Source organism: Ursus arctos, unplaced genomic scaffold (assembly GCF_023065955.2).
Source record: "Ursus arctos isolate Adak ecotype North America unplaced genomic scaffold, UrsArc2.0 scaffold_4, whole genome shotgun sequence".
Lineage (NCBI taxonomy): Eukaryota > Metazoa > Chordata > Mammalia > Carnivora > Ursidae > Ursus > Ursus arctos.
In genome coordinates this window covers 52193225-52210190 of record NW_026623056.1, presented here as the reverse complement: position 1 = coordinate 52210190, position 16966 = coordinate 52193225, and the positions used below count along the sequence as shown (strand labels likewise).

General features: G+C 34.0%; 1 protein-coding gene across 1 annotated transcript in view; it reads left to right on the top strand.

Moving 5' to 3' along the window:
* Window positions 1-16966, top strand: part of EPHA6 (EPH receptor A6) — an 815563-nt gene that overhangs the window by 507306 nt on the left and 291291 nt on the right. Inside the window, exon 6 of the mRNA XM_026491624.4 lies at window positions 4002-4126. Coding sequence (XP_026347409.1) covers window positions 4002-4126 — 125 coding nt within the window. The remainder of the gene's footprint in view (window positions 1-4001; window positions 4127-16966) is intronic.

Below are 16966 nucleotides of genomic sequence, written 5' to 3'. Positions count from 1 at the left end.
CCGCACACACAATATCTTAAAATAATTTACTACAATAATTTACTATTCTTTCGAGTATTTCCATGTAAGCATTAGAAAGTAACATTCATCCTAATGTGGATAAAACCTTCTTTGTTCACTAACTCCACTGTGTACTCTTCTGTTTTCCATGTAATTCTTGGTAAACTATTTGAGATTCAGAAAGTGTAGTAATCAGAAAGGTTTGTATTAAAACCATTTTCACAAATGTGGTAATCTATTCAATAATCATTTATTTTGAAGGTCAAAGCTAAGATTTTGAAGTCTTAAGAAAGCATGTATATCAGAAATACAATTCTACTGAAAACTATCCTGAATACACAATTCTGCACTCAGGAAACATTGCCTGAGACTTCAAGTCTTTCAGTTAGTCTCTGATCTGACAGACTCCAGAAGATATTATTTCCCTATTTATTTCCTCCTCTGACTTTTTAGAATCAGAAGTAAAAATCAATAGTTGCCCTCTGTGTTCTAAAACTAGTTTTTCTCATGTGGAGGAATAAATGTATTTTCTCCTGTAATTTTGTTGGTACTACGGTGTTGTCACAATATGCCAAATTCAGATGTTACATAATCTCAGGTTATTAATAAAACAAATTTATTAAATATGTTCAAAACAAATTCTTGAGGTTTCATGCACTGAAGCTATATTTTAAAATAAAATTCCAAATTGTGCTAACCTCCTCAAAAAATAAAAAATGCAGCATTTGGGGTCTATATTGACCTATAAATTGTTTCCCATATCCTCTGCTTTAACCCATTAACTGTTTAAAATGTGTGCCTAGTGTATATTGTGCAGCTCTTTTCAAAAATAATATATTAATACACAGTATGGCTCAGAAAATCCAAATTATATAAAACACTTTTCTCTGTAAAATAATTTAACAAAATCAAAAATGTGTGCATGAAGTGCAAGCATTCTAATAAGATAATATTGGAAGCTTCAACATTAGAGGAATGATCTGATAAAGTATAAACATAATTGAATATTTTATCCATTAAGGTAATAATTATGAAGACTATATCAAAATATGGAATATGATTTCAAATATATGGTTAAAAATAGAATTATCTAAAATTATGTATATTTTACAACTATGTAAAATATGGATGTTTACATATGAAAGGGATGTACAAAAGTGATAAGATTTTAGAGTTTATATAGTTCTTGGACCCTGAAGTCCATGTATAAGTGAAGAATCTATAACTAAATTAGTTAGAGAATGGTGTAGTTAGTAGTACTTCCCAGGTAGTTAGGGAATGGATTTTCTTTATTTCTATTTTATGGAAGTATAGAAGAGGATTCATAAAATCTGGGTGATATACTTTTACTCTTAGTTAACCAGTGGAGAATTAGAAATAGAAAAGATAGTACCTATATGTTAATCAGTAGTCATTCTAATACGCTGCCATAATTGAATTTATTATCAGTTTTGCAAGGATTATACCATTTGACCTTGAGTGCTAAATAATTATGTGGCAAAATATAGTATACTGGTAATATTGCTTTGTGATAATTGTACATTAAACTGAAAATTAACCATAAGATTGTATACATGAAAAGGAAATTTTTAAAAATTACAATGTGTAAATTGATATATTTAAGGCAACTTCTAATTTGTATGATTGACCTTAAAGTTATGATTTTTCCATAAAACTCCATTTAATATATTATTATACTATAATTCAAAAACATTAATGCAATTTCCAACAGGGATAAATTTATTAATGGTAGTTTATTAGTAGTGAATATGATTCAGTTTAAATAGTGAATTATCTGAGCATTTTTTCGTATTTACCATGCTATCTATTTCCATTTTAGCTTATAGAACAAACTTTTCTATTTTTTAACAACTTCTGTAATTATCACTCATTTTTAAGAATATATTTTAGTGCAATGATAACGCTTTCATTGAACAGCTAGAAAGGTTTTAAATATAATTTCTAAAGCACTTATTTCCTTAGGGGAACCAAACTTGTCATTCTCAAGAATTTAAGAAATACTTTATCCCTATGATACAAAGGAAACATTTAGAAATAAAATACCAAACTTAATCCCAGAGTCTTCTGAGAAATTTAAAGCACATGTGTTACAATCATAGAGAATCAGTTTTTTCAAATTCTGTTCTCACCTGCAATTGGTTCATTTGAATAGATTTCTGGAAATGAGTTGGAAAGACATTATGAGTTCATAATGATAATTTTAATTTAAGTTTATCATTACAGAGTTTTTTTGTACCTCCATTGATCTGATATCTGTATCCCCATTTCCCATAGAAAAAACAAACTGACCTAGTCCTCAATAACACCAAAATAATTACTCATTTGCTTTAACTCTCAACATATACACACAGATTCAGAATTACTATACTAATATTACCAACAACGTCATTACTAAAAATAATTTAATAATTTTTACAGTGTTTTTTTTTAATCCTTAAAATTATTTCTTTGGGATTTATGGTAAATTACTATGTTTTACAGTACTTTTAAGTAGTTACTCTTGGAAGTGGTGCCTCAATACACAGATTTCTTTCATTTTTCTTTTCTTTTTTTGATATTAGTTTTTTAAGTGCTAATTTGATTTCTAAACATTTAACTATTTACAGAGTTCCCAAAGCAAATCTTCAAGGGAAGGCAGGTTCTGAGACTTCTATCTACAAACCTTATAGTGCCCATCCTATTGCCTCCCACCCCTGAGGGTATCCATTGTTATCGTTTTTTTTTCTATTCCTGGGTTTTTCCTTACATTGCTTTTTATACATTTTTCCACCTTACTTTTTCCACTTAAAAATAGATCCTGAAAAAAACTCCATTATAGTATTTATAGATAGCCATAATTCTCTGGTGGATGTAGCATAGTTTTTCAACCAGTCCCTTTTTGACAGACAGTTAAATTGTTTCCAATCTTTACAAATAAATCTCAGTGAGTAGTCTTGTAAATATGTCACTTTGCGTTTGTTCAGTGTATCTTTGGGATAGATTCCAAAAAGCCCAAGAGTAAATGAACATATAATTTGCCTTAAATTGTTGAATTTCCCTTCATAAAAGTTGTACCATTTTGCATTCCCACCGACAATGTATTAAAGTGCTTTCCCCCATTGCCTAGTCAGCAGACCCTGCTGTCAGATTTTTGGATTTTTGCCAATCTGATTGGTAAGAAATGGTATCTCAGTATATTTCATTTTTTATGAATTTTTTATGAATGAATTTTAACTTCTATGTAAAAACCTGTTGTTTTTAAAAATTAGAATACTTTAAAATGAGGGGTATTTTGTTAGAGAAAAGAATTTATGATATACACATTCTAGGGAAATTTTGGAAGTTTAATGCAAGATTAGGTTAAAATTGGGTTGTTAAAACAGCGTTTTATAGGGGGAAAAAAGACGATTCTGAAAATAAACTTCGGAAGTTAAATGTTTCAATTTTATTCAAATGTCACAGAAACAATCCAAAAGAAATAATTCTTATGTTGATATGCAAAAATTTATAGTTAAGAAGTTTGTGTTATAAAGTTTTATAAAGTACTAAGACTTTAAAAGTACTAAGACTTTATAAAGTACTAAGCCTTGAGGAGAAAGAAAAGCCTATAAAAGATCTCATAATTGCAGAGTATTTTTCTATAGCAGACTCAGATTTGATAAAATATAATATCCAAGTGTATTGTACCTCATGTCATAGCCTAAAACCAAAGCCAGTTTAAAGGAAATTGTCCTGTATAACAAAGACTTAGATGATGAGTTTTGGCTCTCATTGGACTATTTGAGTTTTTCCTATGTTCCCTAGTAGAGTTTCTAAATATATTTTAATACTATATTTGGATTAAATAGAGTAGATCCTAGGGCTTTCTTATTAATCTGACATCAACAATTGCTACCCTCTACAACAAGAATTATATTTTCCTTGAAAGACAAAATAGTAAAGAAAGGATTATGGAGAATGATTCCTGCCAATTAATTCTTAGTTATTTTCTTTCCTTTCAGCACCTTCCCTGATAGGTGTGGTAAGGAAGGACTGGGCATCCCAAAATAGCATTGCCCTATCATGGCAAGCACCTGCTTTTTCCAATGGAGCCATTCTGGACTACGAGATCAAGTACTATGAGAAAGTAGGTCTTATTTGGAGCTTCCTAAAAAACTACATATACATATATGTGTATATATGTATATATTGAGCATGTTGTTATATTATTTTACTTTAAAACCTGTTCTTTGACCTAACCTCATACCTACTATGTCTTTGAAAACTCTCTAATTTACTATTATGCTTATACTTTCTTAATTAATTTGTTTCGTTTTATGTCAGATTATAAAGTAGAAGACGCAAGATGTTCATTTCTGTCATGACTTACTATAGGGATTTTTCCAATATAGTAAGAGGTAGTAACTCCTTTAGCTTACAGTTAGTTGACATAACATTGTTTCTACAATTCACTTGGAAGACATGGTAAAATAGAATTGCTATAACCTAAAGAAAGAGTTTGTGTGGCCCATGTTGTTTGCCAGTGAATTTAAAGTTACAGTTCACTATAATTTGAAAAACATAATTTAAGGGATAAATGGAAATAGCTGGATTAAATTTTTTCTTTACATTTAGGTCAGCTGTTTTACTTTTTTAAGAAGCTAGCAAGATAAATCTCGTTCATAAATCACCTTAATCTTAATTTACATTTTTGTCATTTTAAAATTGTTCTCAACTACATTTTCCCAAACTATATACTTCCTTACCTTTATTGTAGTCACATTCTTCTTTATGTTCTTCCTCTTATTCCTCAGTAGTATGATATCGTGGCTATAGACAGTATAGCAGACCACACAGCAATTCTGATATGTCTCATTGTGCTACTACTGCTCTGGAATATTGATAAAGGAAACATTAAATTAAAAAAATCAAGTAAAAATCATACATGATTTCTAGTTGTATACTACAGTAAGAGGAACTTCTTGTATTTCTGTAACTTACTAGAAACAAAGGAACATCACAAATAAATTTTGATTTCTTCTGAAGAAATACAAGACAAGAACAGAAATAGATGTCTGTCTTTGTCTATTCTATTGCTTCTGAGCCAATATAAGTTTGAAAAGGGAGAGGTAACTCAGTAGTCTGCCCGTATCCAGTTTTGACACTCTAGTTAAATTTCAGCATTATGTAGTCAATGAGAACTGTCATTATCATGAACCAACAGGAATAACTCCATAGTCTAAGAAAGGGGAAATTGACTGAGTTTTAATTGGATTGCAGATTCTGCACATTAGCCAGGCCAGCATGTGCCAGAAATCCTGTTGAGCTATCCTTTCAAATCTTACAACCTCTAGCATGCTACCACAAAATATACGTATTTTCTGTCTACTTATTTAAATAGATCTTTAGGTATGCAAAATCTTCATTATTTAAAAAAGCAATGGGCACATATATAAGCAACTTTTCAGAATGAGAATCCTCCTCCTTGTTTTATGAAGGCTGTATTTTGTACACAGAAAATCATTCTCATTTTATAATCATTTATACTTCATATGTTTGAAGATGAAGATAACTTGCAATATTTCCAATTAAGGACAAATCATACAGATTCTGTAAAAAGGGAACCATATTCATCCAATCAAAATTTTAGAAATCATAATATTCTGAAAGATGGTAATGGACATAATTTCCGTGTTTTAATGATAGAATAGATAATGTTATGAAGGAGCCTATTTTGTAAGAAAATGGCAATGATCCAGTGCTAATGGAGTTACCACACATGTAGTAAACATGGAGTTGGAAGCCAAGGATTCCTAATTCATGTTCTGATTGTGACTCTCATTACGCTTGTGGCCAAGAAAACTCAATTAATCTCTCTGTGTTTCACGCTTCACATTTACAAAACGGAAATGTAGGTATCAACTCTTCTAGTGGATCGTAAAGATTAATTTTATAAACAGACCTAAAGATGAAAAGCACATTAAATCAGTATTAGAAATCATTTAATTTAAGAAAGAATTAAGGAAATATTTGATACACCACACAACATAGAACCAGTATGCAATAGCATGGGAATTGTATACAAATTAATAAAAATCATTATCTTCTTATATGTAAATATACAACATATAGGCAACTAATCAAAGATGTTAGAATATCGAATCTTTCAGAATGAGCATAAAATGGTTGATAGGATTAAAACTGTTTCCCACTATGGCTTCATACTGTAACTGTGCATTTTACCTGTATGCATCTGTAACATAATTTCTGCTTCCAAGCAAAGACTTATGTAAAATTTATAACTAACACCTTACATTAGAACTGTTTTGGTTTTTTTTTAGGACTATTTATTTGACAGAGAGAGAGGCAGCGAGAGAGGGAATACAAGAAGGGGGAGTGGGAGAGGGAGAAGCAAGCTTTCCACTGAGCAGGGAGCCCGATGTGGGGCTCCATCCCAGGACCCTGGGATCATGACCTGAGCTGAAGGCAGACGCTTAATGGCTGAGGCACCCAGGCGCCCTACAGTAGAACTCTTAAAGTGCTAATTTCCTTCTTTATTAGGAACCTAAATACTGTTCAGTAAGAAAAGCAAGATACAAAGAAATATATGTACAAATGATCCTAATTTTGGAACACACATATCCTGCTCTATGTGTATATGTATATATGATTATATAAGTATAGAGAAATACAGAATGGAACAGAGTGTACCACATGCCGTCTCCAGTGTTGCTTGTTGGGTTGAAGTGGGACGGAGGACCGAAGTACATGGATGGAGGCAAGGAAGAAAGGGAAGTAGCAAGCACAGATGAATACGGATGGTTGGAGGATGGATGGATGGATGGATGGATGGATTCAAAACAGCTTTGCTTTTTATCTTCTATCTAGTTGCCCATAAGCAAACCCTGAGACAGGATTTTGTAAGCAAGTGATTAATTTAGAAAGCTCCCAGGAAAACTGATAGAAAATGGGGAAGCAGGACTAGGAAAAACATGCCAGTCAAACTCAGAGTGACCAAAGGGAGCTGTGGCATATACATGACATCTCAGAGTTCATCCTTTGGAGAGAAAGAAGCTGAGCTGCCATACTTGGCTCCAGGCAATTACTGGCCACAAGTTCTAATGAGGTGTACAGAAAAAAAAAAAAAAAATCAGCATCACTCTGGTTCTCTGTAGTGGTTTTAGTAACCCACATTTGGATCTATAAAGAAGGTGCCAGATACAAGCCTTTACAGTCAAAAAAACAAACGCTGGGGGAGCGGGAGCAGGAACTGATAAAGGTGATCCAAGGGAGTCTGCTGGTGCACCAAACTATGAACTAAGGCACTTCGGTGCTCAGGGAACTGGGAAAGAATTTTAAGCCTCGGCTCGTTATAATATTCATGTTCTCTTCAGTCTTTACTTTTGGTGCCACAGTCTTTAATCTATGGCATTTTAAACCTACCATTTCCTTTTAATCAAAGTTACTCTGTATTGCTAACTCATAATTAATCCACAAGCGATCAATATTTATATCATTCTTTCAGGAATTCATGCTGTTTTATTATATTCTCCTTAAGAGCGTTAACTCTGTAAATCAGGAAAGAAGTTAAGCTGCTTAGAATGTGAAGTGTCTACAAATACCTGAGGTCAGACAACAAACATACTGTTGTTACCAGTGACCTTTTCTCAGGGAATGTGTAATATTAGAAAAAGGCCCTGGCCTGGGTGTTCAAAAACTTGTTTTTGGCTCAGATCTTAACTTTCTTAGTTGTTTTTTTAATCTGTAAAAAAAAAAAAAAAAAAAAAAAAGTTTCTAGGAAGATAATCTCTAGTCCTAGCTGTTTCAAAATGTAAATCCATACGGTTTATAGATAACTTTGTCCCATAACTCAAATCATTATAGTTTTTCATTTATGTCTACTGAAGTTAAATGCACACCCACACGTATTAGAAAATATTTTACCACAGGGAACAGTATTCTTCACATTATAATTATATATAAAAATCAAGACCCTACATTGTCCTTTGTCTGTGTGTGGTGGGAAGGGTGTGAAGAAGAAAACATATTGCTTGTTGATTATAACTAATTAGATATTGTCTGTTCAGGTAATTATACCTCCCCAATTCTTAGTTACTTTTTTTGTACTCAAGAAGTGTTTCTTTTTTTTTTTTACACTTAAGTGAATAAACTTTGAACATGAAAAGGCACTTAAAATAATGAAGAAAGTCAGATATGTTACCCAAAAAATCTTTCGTATTTACTTACTAACAAAGTAGAGCCTACTCATAATGAGGGAACTGTTTAAAAAAAAAAAAAAAGACAATTTAGATGATACAAACACACTTTATTTAACACTTCATGAAGTCAACAGTCTCAGAGAACTGCAAAATCGGACAGAAGGCAGGAAACTTTTAAACAATTTTTCTCTTCTTAATTGAAAATATCTGGCTGAGGCCACATATTTCATCTTATTTGGGGTGAGAAGAAAGGAGAAAAAAACGTGTAGAGTTGGCTTGGCATTTGGGGACTGGCTGACTGGATATACTGCATTTTTGGTCAAACAGAATTCACAGGGATACAAAAATCATATTTGGTTTTCTGTGGCCCCCCAGGTAGAAGCAACTCCATCTTGGGCCTGGAAAGTTATTTCAGCAAAACTAAGACATTATCTGCTTCCACCCCCTCAGTTTCTATCTCTAAAATTTGCAAACCCTTTTGCAGTCACAAAATATCAAAAATTCCATTGAATATCAAACATTCCCTTTCCTTATCTGTACTCTTCCCTCTCTCTTTAGCCTTTTTGTTCTCATTCATAATTTTTCCTCTCTTTTTGGCCTCTGCCCAAGGCACTTTTCTTTCTCCTGCTTCTTTGTTCTTTTATTGTATTTATCAAAGTTAGTCTTTTTCTTTTAAAGATTTATTTGGGAGACAGAGAGAGCACAAGCAAGGGGGGGCAGAGAGAATCTCAAGTAGACTCTGTACTGAGCCTGACATGGGGTCAATCTCATGACCCTGGGGTCATGACCTGAGCCAAAACCAAGAGTCAGATGCTTAACCAACTCTGCCACCCAGGCACCCCTCAGAGTTGGTCTTGATTAGAGTCATTTATGTGTGTATCTGACTCTCTCACTAGTTCGTGAGCCCCTGAAGAAAGGAGACCATTTCTTGTTTGTCCTTGTCACCCCACGTTCAGTCAGTGCCTAACACTGAAATACTGTTTGCTTTCAGTCATATTCTAAAGAAATTACTAAAAATCTTCTTCTTCTTCAGAACTCATTGATGGGAAATTGAGAAAAGTTACCCAGCCACCGTAAAATTACCCCAGCAATTGGAAAAAAAAAAGAGAGAGAGAGAGAGAAAGCCGCCAGAACTCCTGTTTCTACCTGTTCATAACAAAGACCCATACACATATGTCCATCAGCGAAAAGGATGTTCTGGTAATAAGTAGAATGTAAGCCCAGAAGGGCATGGATTTCCTCTCTACTTTCACATCCCCAGCACCCAGAAAGTCACACAGTTAATAATTCATGGACTACAATAGTTGGCTAGTTACATGCTAGGTACTTTTAAAAGTGTTTTTCGTGGATTGAATAATTCAATCCTAATAACAATGCTTTGAGATAAATACTATTCCTCTTCCCATTTTACAGATGAGGGAACAAGGAAGGTATGTAACTTCATCAAAATCATGCAACCATTAAGTGGTTGTTAATACTGGCCTTGGTACTTGCATCACAATTGGATGTCTCAAAAAAGTCAGTGCTTTCTGCTGATGCTGATTTTCTGGGTTCCCTGTGGCCAAACACTTCATTACTCTCCAATGCCCATTTTGCATCTGTAAAATGGCAGCGATAAAACATACCTGTTTCACCAGGGTGCTGTACAGCTCCACTAATTACCAACGGGTAGCTCATTTTGCAAACATGAATCCCCCATAACAGTTCATTATTCTTACATCCAGTATTTAAAGGCACTGTGACTGGTGAAGTCTTTTCCTTAAAAGTTCTCTTGTTAATTTTTACCAGAGTCAGCAGTTTTTAGAATTTTTTTTTGTTCAAGAGAATTCATCATGAGAAAGGAAGCACTTCTTATGTCTACATGGTCAGTACTATCTATGTAAAATAATTGATGTATCTACCACTATTTCACCTAGTTTACCAATAAAGTACCTATAAGTTTTCTATAAAATTTTATAATTTCATGTCATGAGAACAGTGTATTTTTTTTTTTAAAAGGTGAGATTTGTGGGAAATTTTTAATTATGGGAAATATTTTCATCTCCCAGGGATGATTTAAGGGAGACTCTTTTGAGAGAAGGTTGCATTTGTGGTGTCCTTTATGAAGTCACATACTTCTCAATACCAAACTTTATACAGGCCTCTTTCTTTCTCCCCACCTCTCTTATTCTACTTTCTCAGGATAGTTTTTCCCCAGATAACAATTCAATAAATCTTGCTCTTTCTTCCTAAAGATATATAATCAGTAAATCTGCATCTTCATTTGATTAAAAATATATGAAGAAATTATTGAAGAAATAATCAACTGAATACAACTTTTGTTGTATTTCCTTCACTTTGGTGTTTGCCCAAGGGAAGAAGAGAAATTTCTCTTCACTTCCATAAATGCTACTCTTACCTTCATCCACTCTTTGGGTACAGAAACATATCTCCTTCATTCTTTGCACCCTCCTTCCCCTGTGGCCATCTCTAACGTGTACATTTTTTGAAAAAGATTTTATGTATTTATTTGAGAGAGAGTGCACAGTGAGAGAGAGAGAGAGAGAGAGAGAAAACAGGAGCAGGGAGAGGGGCAGAGGGAGAAGCAGATTCCCCATTGAGCAAAGAGCTCCATCTCAGGATGCTGGGATCATGACCTGAGTGGAAGGCAGGCTCTTAACACACTGAGCCACACAGGTGCCCCTAACTTGCACATTTTGTAATCTAAATGTAAACTTGCATGTAAACCTAAGTGTGGTTATTACACAGGAACTAAGGAAAGTGGGATTGAGGAGGGCATAAGGATCACCCAGAGCACATGAAGAGCTTTTTGAAATGTGGACTATGATTCAGTTGACTGGAGGTGGGTTGACACCATGGGGAATAGGGTGAGGATTTACGTTGGGAACAAGCTCCCAGGCAATGCTAGCAGTGCTGCTCTAAGGACCAAGCTTTGAATTGTAAGTTTCCAGAGGCCCTGATTCTCTGTTACCTCGGGGAATATAATCACAACCCTTTAAACATACTCATGAATTTAGACATTGCACCATCTTTGTAACTGGCTAAGACATTTATAGATGCTATACGATGCGTATGATATTAGAACCTAAAATATTAGTTTGAAGGAAAACACAGTAAATAAAGGACAAGTCAGTTTCAGATACAATCGAGTGCTTCTATTGAAGTCAGCAAATTCCTGAGCTGTTAAATAAAGTTTTGTGTTCTTTTTTTTCCTTTCTTTTTTATAATCCTTATTTGTTGCGGTGTCCACCACAGAGAAATTGGATATGAGCATTTGGTACTAATTAAAACAACATTACCTGATAGAAAATGGACAACAAGGGAATTTACTGATACAAACACTCATTATGGAGATTTCATAGCCAATTTCCGTGTTGTGCAGCAAACACCACACTGCATAGAAGCCTGTCTAGTTTAGTGAGCCCAGGGAGTCCCATGGTGCCTGGAGCAGAGATTCTCGTGATAGCAAGCCTGGGACTGGTGCCAGCACTGCATCAAACGCAGCATCTGTATGGTTTTCACATATCAAAATAGAAAGAAATTTAAAAGCACAGAGTCTGCATGCACATGAAAATTACAAGTGTCTACTAACTATTCTAGCTCTAAATTCTGTCCATCTTCCTAAGAGTTATACTATCTTTATCTTTTGATTGCTTTGAAAAATGAATTCATTTGGAATAATAGAAGCTGGGCTTAGTATGTGTAAGTTCTGGTATATCCAAAAAAGGGAAAAATTAAGTGGGGAGAACTAAGTACTCTTAACTATACTTCATTCAAAACTTTAGAATATACCTCAATCTATGGACTGAAATAAAAGTTATAAACATAACGAGTGTCAAAAACGTATGTTCTGTTTCCAAGAACAATCAAACAATACTCCTTCCATCATGCTCAGAGGGCCTGGGATTCTTTTGGTGAAATAGTCATCAGAAGTACAATTGCCGCCTGATGTTCTGTGTAGTACTAGGTAAGGATGCACATTCGTTAGCCACACTTCTGCCTGCTTCTTGTGTTATATTTCAATCAGCTCTAAGCTCCACAGCATTGTAATTCAATTTCACATCCTAAAGTCAGAGTCAGTCACTTTGATATTCCTGGGCATCCTTTTCTTAAACTGCTTCCTCATCACTTTCCTGAATTTCATGTCTTTCTTTTTTGATGAGGTTAGGGTAAACTAAGTTGTTTCCCAATTCCGAAATCCCATGGTTACATAAGCTTATTATTTTTATTGTGTCTTGCTTTGCTATGCAATGTGGTAGTAGATAATCAGAGTAATGAAAGAATGAGAGATTTAATGTTTCTGATGAAAATATGAAATATTTTTAAAATTATGGAAAAGTATGTACAAACCTTAAGGATGAAAGAATCATCCAATCTCTTCAGTAGTCTATAAATCTATATATTTTACAATCAAGTTTTACATTTCTTTTTTTTTTTTAAGATTTTATTTATTTTATTCGACAGAGATAGAGACAGCCAGCGAGAGAGGGAACACAAGCAGGGGGAGTGGGAGAGGAAGAAGCAGGCTCCCAGTGGAGGAGCCTGATGTGGGGCTCGATCCCACAACGCCGGGATCACGCCCTGAGCCGAAGGCAGACGCTTAACTGCTGTGCCACCCAGGCGCCCCTAGGTTTTGCATTTCTAAGAGAAAACTGTGACTATTTAAAAATGATTAATTACTCACATATATTTCTACCTCCTCTTAAAAATTATTGTTAAGAGGGGAAAATAATGCAGTTCAACATACGGCTTAGAGTAGAGGTTATAGAAACCACCACAATATCAAATTATCGGAGGATCACAAATGTCCCTACGAGTTGGGGGTGGGGGTAAGGTGGTGGGAAGGAATGCTAGAAACTATTCTAGGAAAAATATTTGCACTGATGCCTACCAAAATCAGTGTAGTCTTACGGTACGCAAAAATAGTATTTTTCTATTATATTTTTATTCCTTCAGAAAATCCCTTCTGGGGAATAACAAGAACAAATTCAAACTCCTCTAAATTTCTGATCTGGTTTGGTGAAATTCATACAAAAATATCACTGACAGACACCAATTTTTCTAATGTAATGTTGCCTTGAATTCATATTGCATTCAGCCTTCAAAGCACTACTCTTCCATTAGCAGAAAATGTAAATATAATGTTGCTACTTTTGAAAGTTAAATATAAAAGTCAGACATCTAACTTTCCATCCCAAAATGATGAAAGAGTAAATACTACTATATAATGCCTGAAGGTAAATCTTGCCAGATTTTCTAATATAGATTTTAAGCTAAGAGCTGCAATTATATTGTGTTATCTAACCCTTAGCAAGTTTTTCCTTGATCACTGGCCTTATTAAAATGTTGACTGAATTGTATTCCCTGGAGAGGAATGTAAGATTTGCTTATTTTAAAAATACAACCATATTTTTGCCTGTTCTTTAAACAATTACAGTGTGGGGCCAGAAGTACAAACATAATTACCAATTCATAAATTTACCCTTTCTCTTCTGATACTCTACTGCTACTCTCTTTCATCCAGCACTTAATAAGAAGATCTACACATTGAACATAGAAGCATTTATTTCTTCTGAGGATTTTGAAACCTGTAATTATATGAAAGATGCTATGAAATTATCTTGAACTACTTCCCATAAAAGACGGGGTGGCGGTTTACAGAATACCTTGTTTGGCTCCATTTTCCTTGAGGGATTTATTTAAGGAATATCGCTGAGGAAATTTGGACCATACAGAGGGTAAGGCAGGATAGTAACTTTTCTTGGTAGCCAATCAGGAATTTGGTGGGCTTTCCTCCCAGAAATAGCTCACTTCAATAAATACTTTTGTGAAGGGTGTATATGTGTTTTTAAACTCTGCATATTTAAGCACTGTTTTTATAAGGCTCTGTAGATTCCAAAATATTGTAATATTATAAAGAAAATTCAACATTTTAATAGAAATTTTCCATAAGAAGTATGTGAGCTGCTCCATGTCCCTGCTGCCTGACTTGATTCGCAGATTTTTTACTGCCAGAGGGGAAGTCTAACGTTCAAGATTTGTAGTGTATCCAGAGTTAGGAAACCAGCCCTTATTCACTGCAAGACTAACATTTGATTTCTGTCAGATAGATTAGAAAAATAAAAAGGAGTTGGAAGCTGAAATGTTTGTACATTTCTGATCCTTGAAACTACTTTTAGTAGAGAGTAGAGTGAAACTTGACTGAAAGTAGAGAACAAAGTCTTGGTGTTAATAATTAAATTAGATTATGAAAAAAAAACAAAAATAATACTAGCATTTGCTGAATACGCTACCTATACTAACTCATTTCAAGCCATGTTGATTAGCTGCTAGCTAATGAGAAGCATCTACCTACTTCATGAGTACAAGTTAGATTTCAGCCTCCAGCTGGCCACTTAGTAAGAAACTGTAATAAAAATATATTTATATATTGATAAAACATTAAAAGTGACTAGACTATTGTTTATTTCATTTGTCTTCTATTCCTTAGTTAATTTTTGGTGCCTCTGTGGTCAATTCATCCTGATATTTATGAAATAAATTTTTGACCCATAAGAACAAAAATGTACTATAACTGAAAATCATAAAGCAATTGAAATGAAACTAAACTGGGTAGTTCTACTATCAACGCTGCCTCTAACTAGTTGTAGACCTTGGACAAGCCCTTAAACTTCTCAGTTTCCCTCAGCCAAATTGAAAGTGGCCTTAATGGTATTATTTTAAAACTCCCTCTCAGCTCCTACAATCAAAAGTAGTAATACTCTATCTAGTCATAGTGCATTTTGACAGATCTGTGTTAGAACTCAGGCTTTGACACTAATTGACTGTATGACCATAGCAATTATTATTTCCCTAACCTTGAATTTCCTCATTTGTTAGGAGAGAAATGATAACAACCAAAGAAGCTATTATGAAGAATAGAGTAAATGATACTCTTAAATATAAACCATCTTACTTACTACTTGGCAAGAATAAGTATTCAATACATATAACATACTAAAATTGGTATTAGTTAAAATATTGGTACCAGCTTGGGTTTCAAATGGTTTCAGTTTCACATTAAGATCCTAAATTTTTGTTATCCAAACAGAATGACATCGTATCCAAACTGCACCAAAAGGATTATTCTGTTCTATGGATAATACGGCAATAAGACAAACAAGTATAAAGATAGTAGCTAATACAACTATGTAGTAAACTGCAGAGCAGAACCAGTTCCTGCATTTAAAAATACATCCACATTAATGTTAACCAGTTGATACTATCCCATAATATTTTTGTATTGTCACTGAAGAAGTTTTAGTATAAGCATGATAACATTTTAATTTGGGAAATCACAAAATCAATTTCTTAACGTGTGAATTTACATATTCTTCAACTGTAAAACTTTTGACATTAAATAAGAAACAATTTTTTTCTTACAAATTAGATATAAATGTATAGTAGTATGGGCAGAAACATAGAAAAATAGTTGTATTATGATTATGCCTTCCAAATGTATATTAAATATATTGGTGACAACTTAGGCTGTATTTAACTTTGATAAAGGATTCTTGCTCTTCTGTATAAAACAAGTTTTTAATATATGAGAACAATTCTTTAAGCATGATGGTCTACTTATTTTGGCAGATTTTATTATTCCGATACTACCTAGTTGGGGTAAATAACTCTAACGTGTCTGCCTTCTCATGTCTTCCCTCATGGTTCTTGTTTCTTTTTTGTCTTTCTTCTTACTCCATAAGGGCCAAAGTATATTGTGCACAGGATGTGTGGCAGCCAAACATTCTCTTTCCCTCATCTACCATCCTTGCAATAGTAGTCTTCTCTCTTTATTAATCATTTATGAAAATAGATATATATCAAAAAGTAGGCAATATAGTGGTAAATAAAGATTTCATTTGCAAACGGATTTCCAAACTGAAAGCATGAAAATCCTCTTAGAATTACAGAATTTAAAAATACTAATGGTCATTAGGGCAGATTTAATCTAGCTCTGATGTATATTAGCATGCTAGACCCAGAATAATTGTGGCTTCTGTGACATTGGCCAAGACCACAATACAGGTATCCTGAATGCAAGGCCAGCTCTCTTCTAATATTCCATATTGTCTCAGAAAGCACCACCATTTGGAAGATGTTATTTAATATGCTACCCTTATAGGAAAAGATACTGAACATTAACCTCATCTAAAGATCAACTGTATTAGTTTTCTGTTACTGTGTAACAAATTACCCAAATGCTTAGCAGCTTACAATAATGAATATGTATTATCTCACCAAGTATCCAAGAATCAGAAATCCAGGAGTGGCTCAGCTGCGTGGTTCTGCCTCAGGGTCTTCCGTGGGGTTGTAGTCAAGTTATTTGGGGCTGCAGTCAGCTGAAACTGAGGTTAGGGAACACTTTTTTCAAGCTCATTGATGTGAGAGGAAACTTCAGCTGTTCATCAAGTGGACTTGATCACATAAAAAAAGAGTGCAATATCTTTTATAATCTAATTTTAGCAGTTACTGTCACCTCTGTCATAGTCTATTGGTCATACAGACCAACCCTGGTAAAATACGGGAGGGGATTGCATAATGGGGTAAACACTAGAAGAGGGTCAATCTTAGAAGTTGGTCACTGTATCGGTCTTGGAAGGATCTGTAGTGCTTCAATTTGGCTTCACCAGAAAATTGTGAGGAAATGCTGTGTAACTATTCTGAAATACCATGTCTTTTAAAACATTCTCTAGATAGCTCAATGATATGGCCATTATATTTTTTAGAAT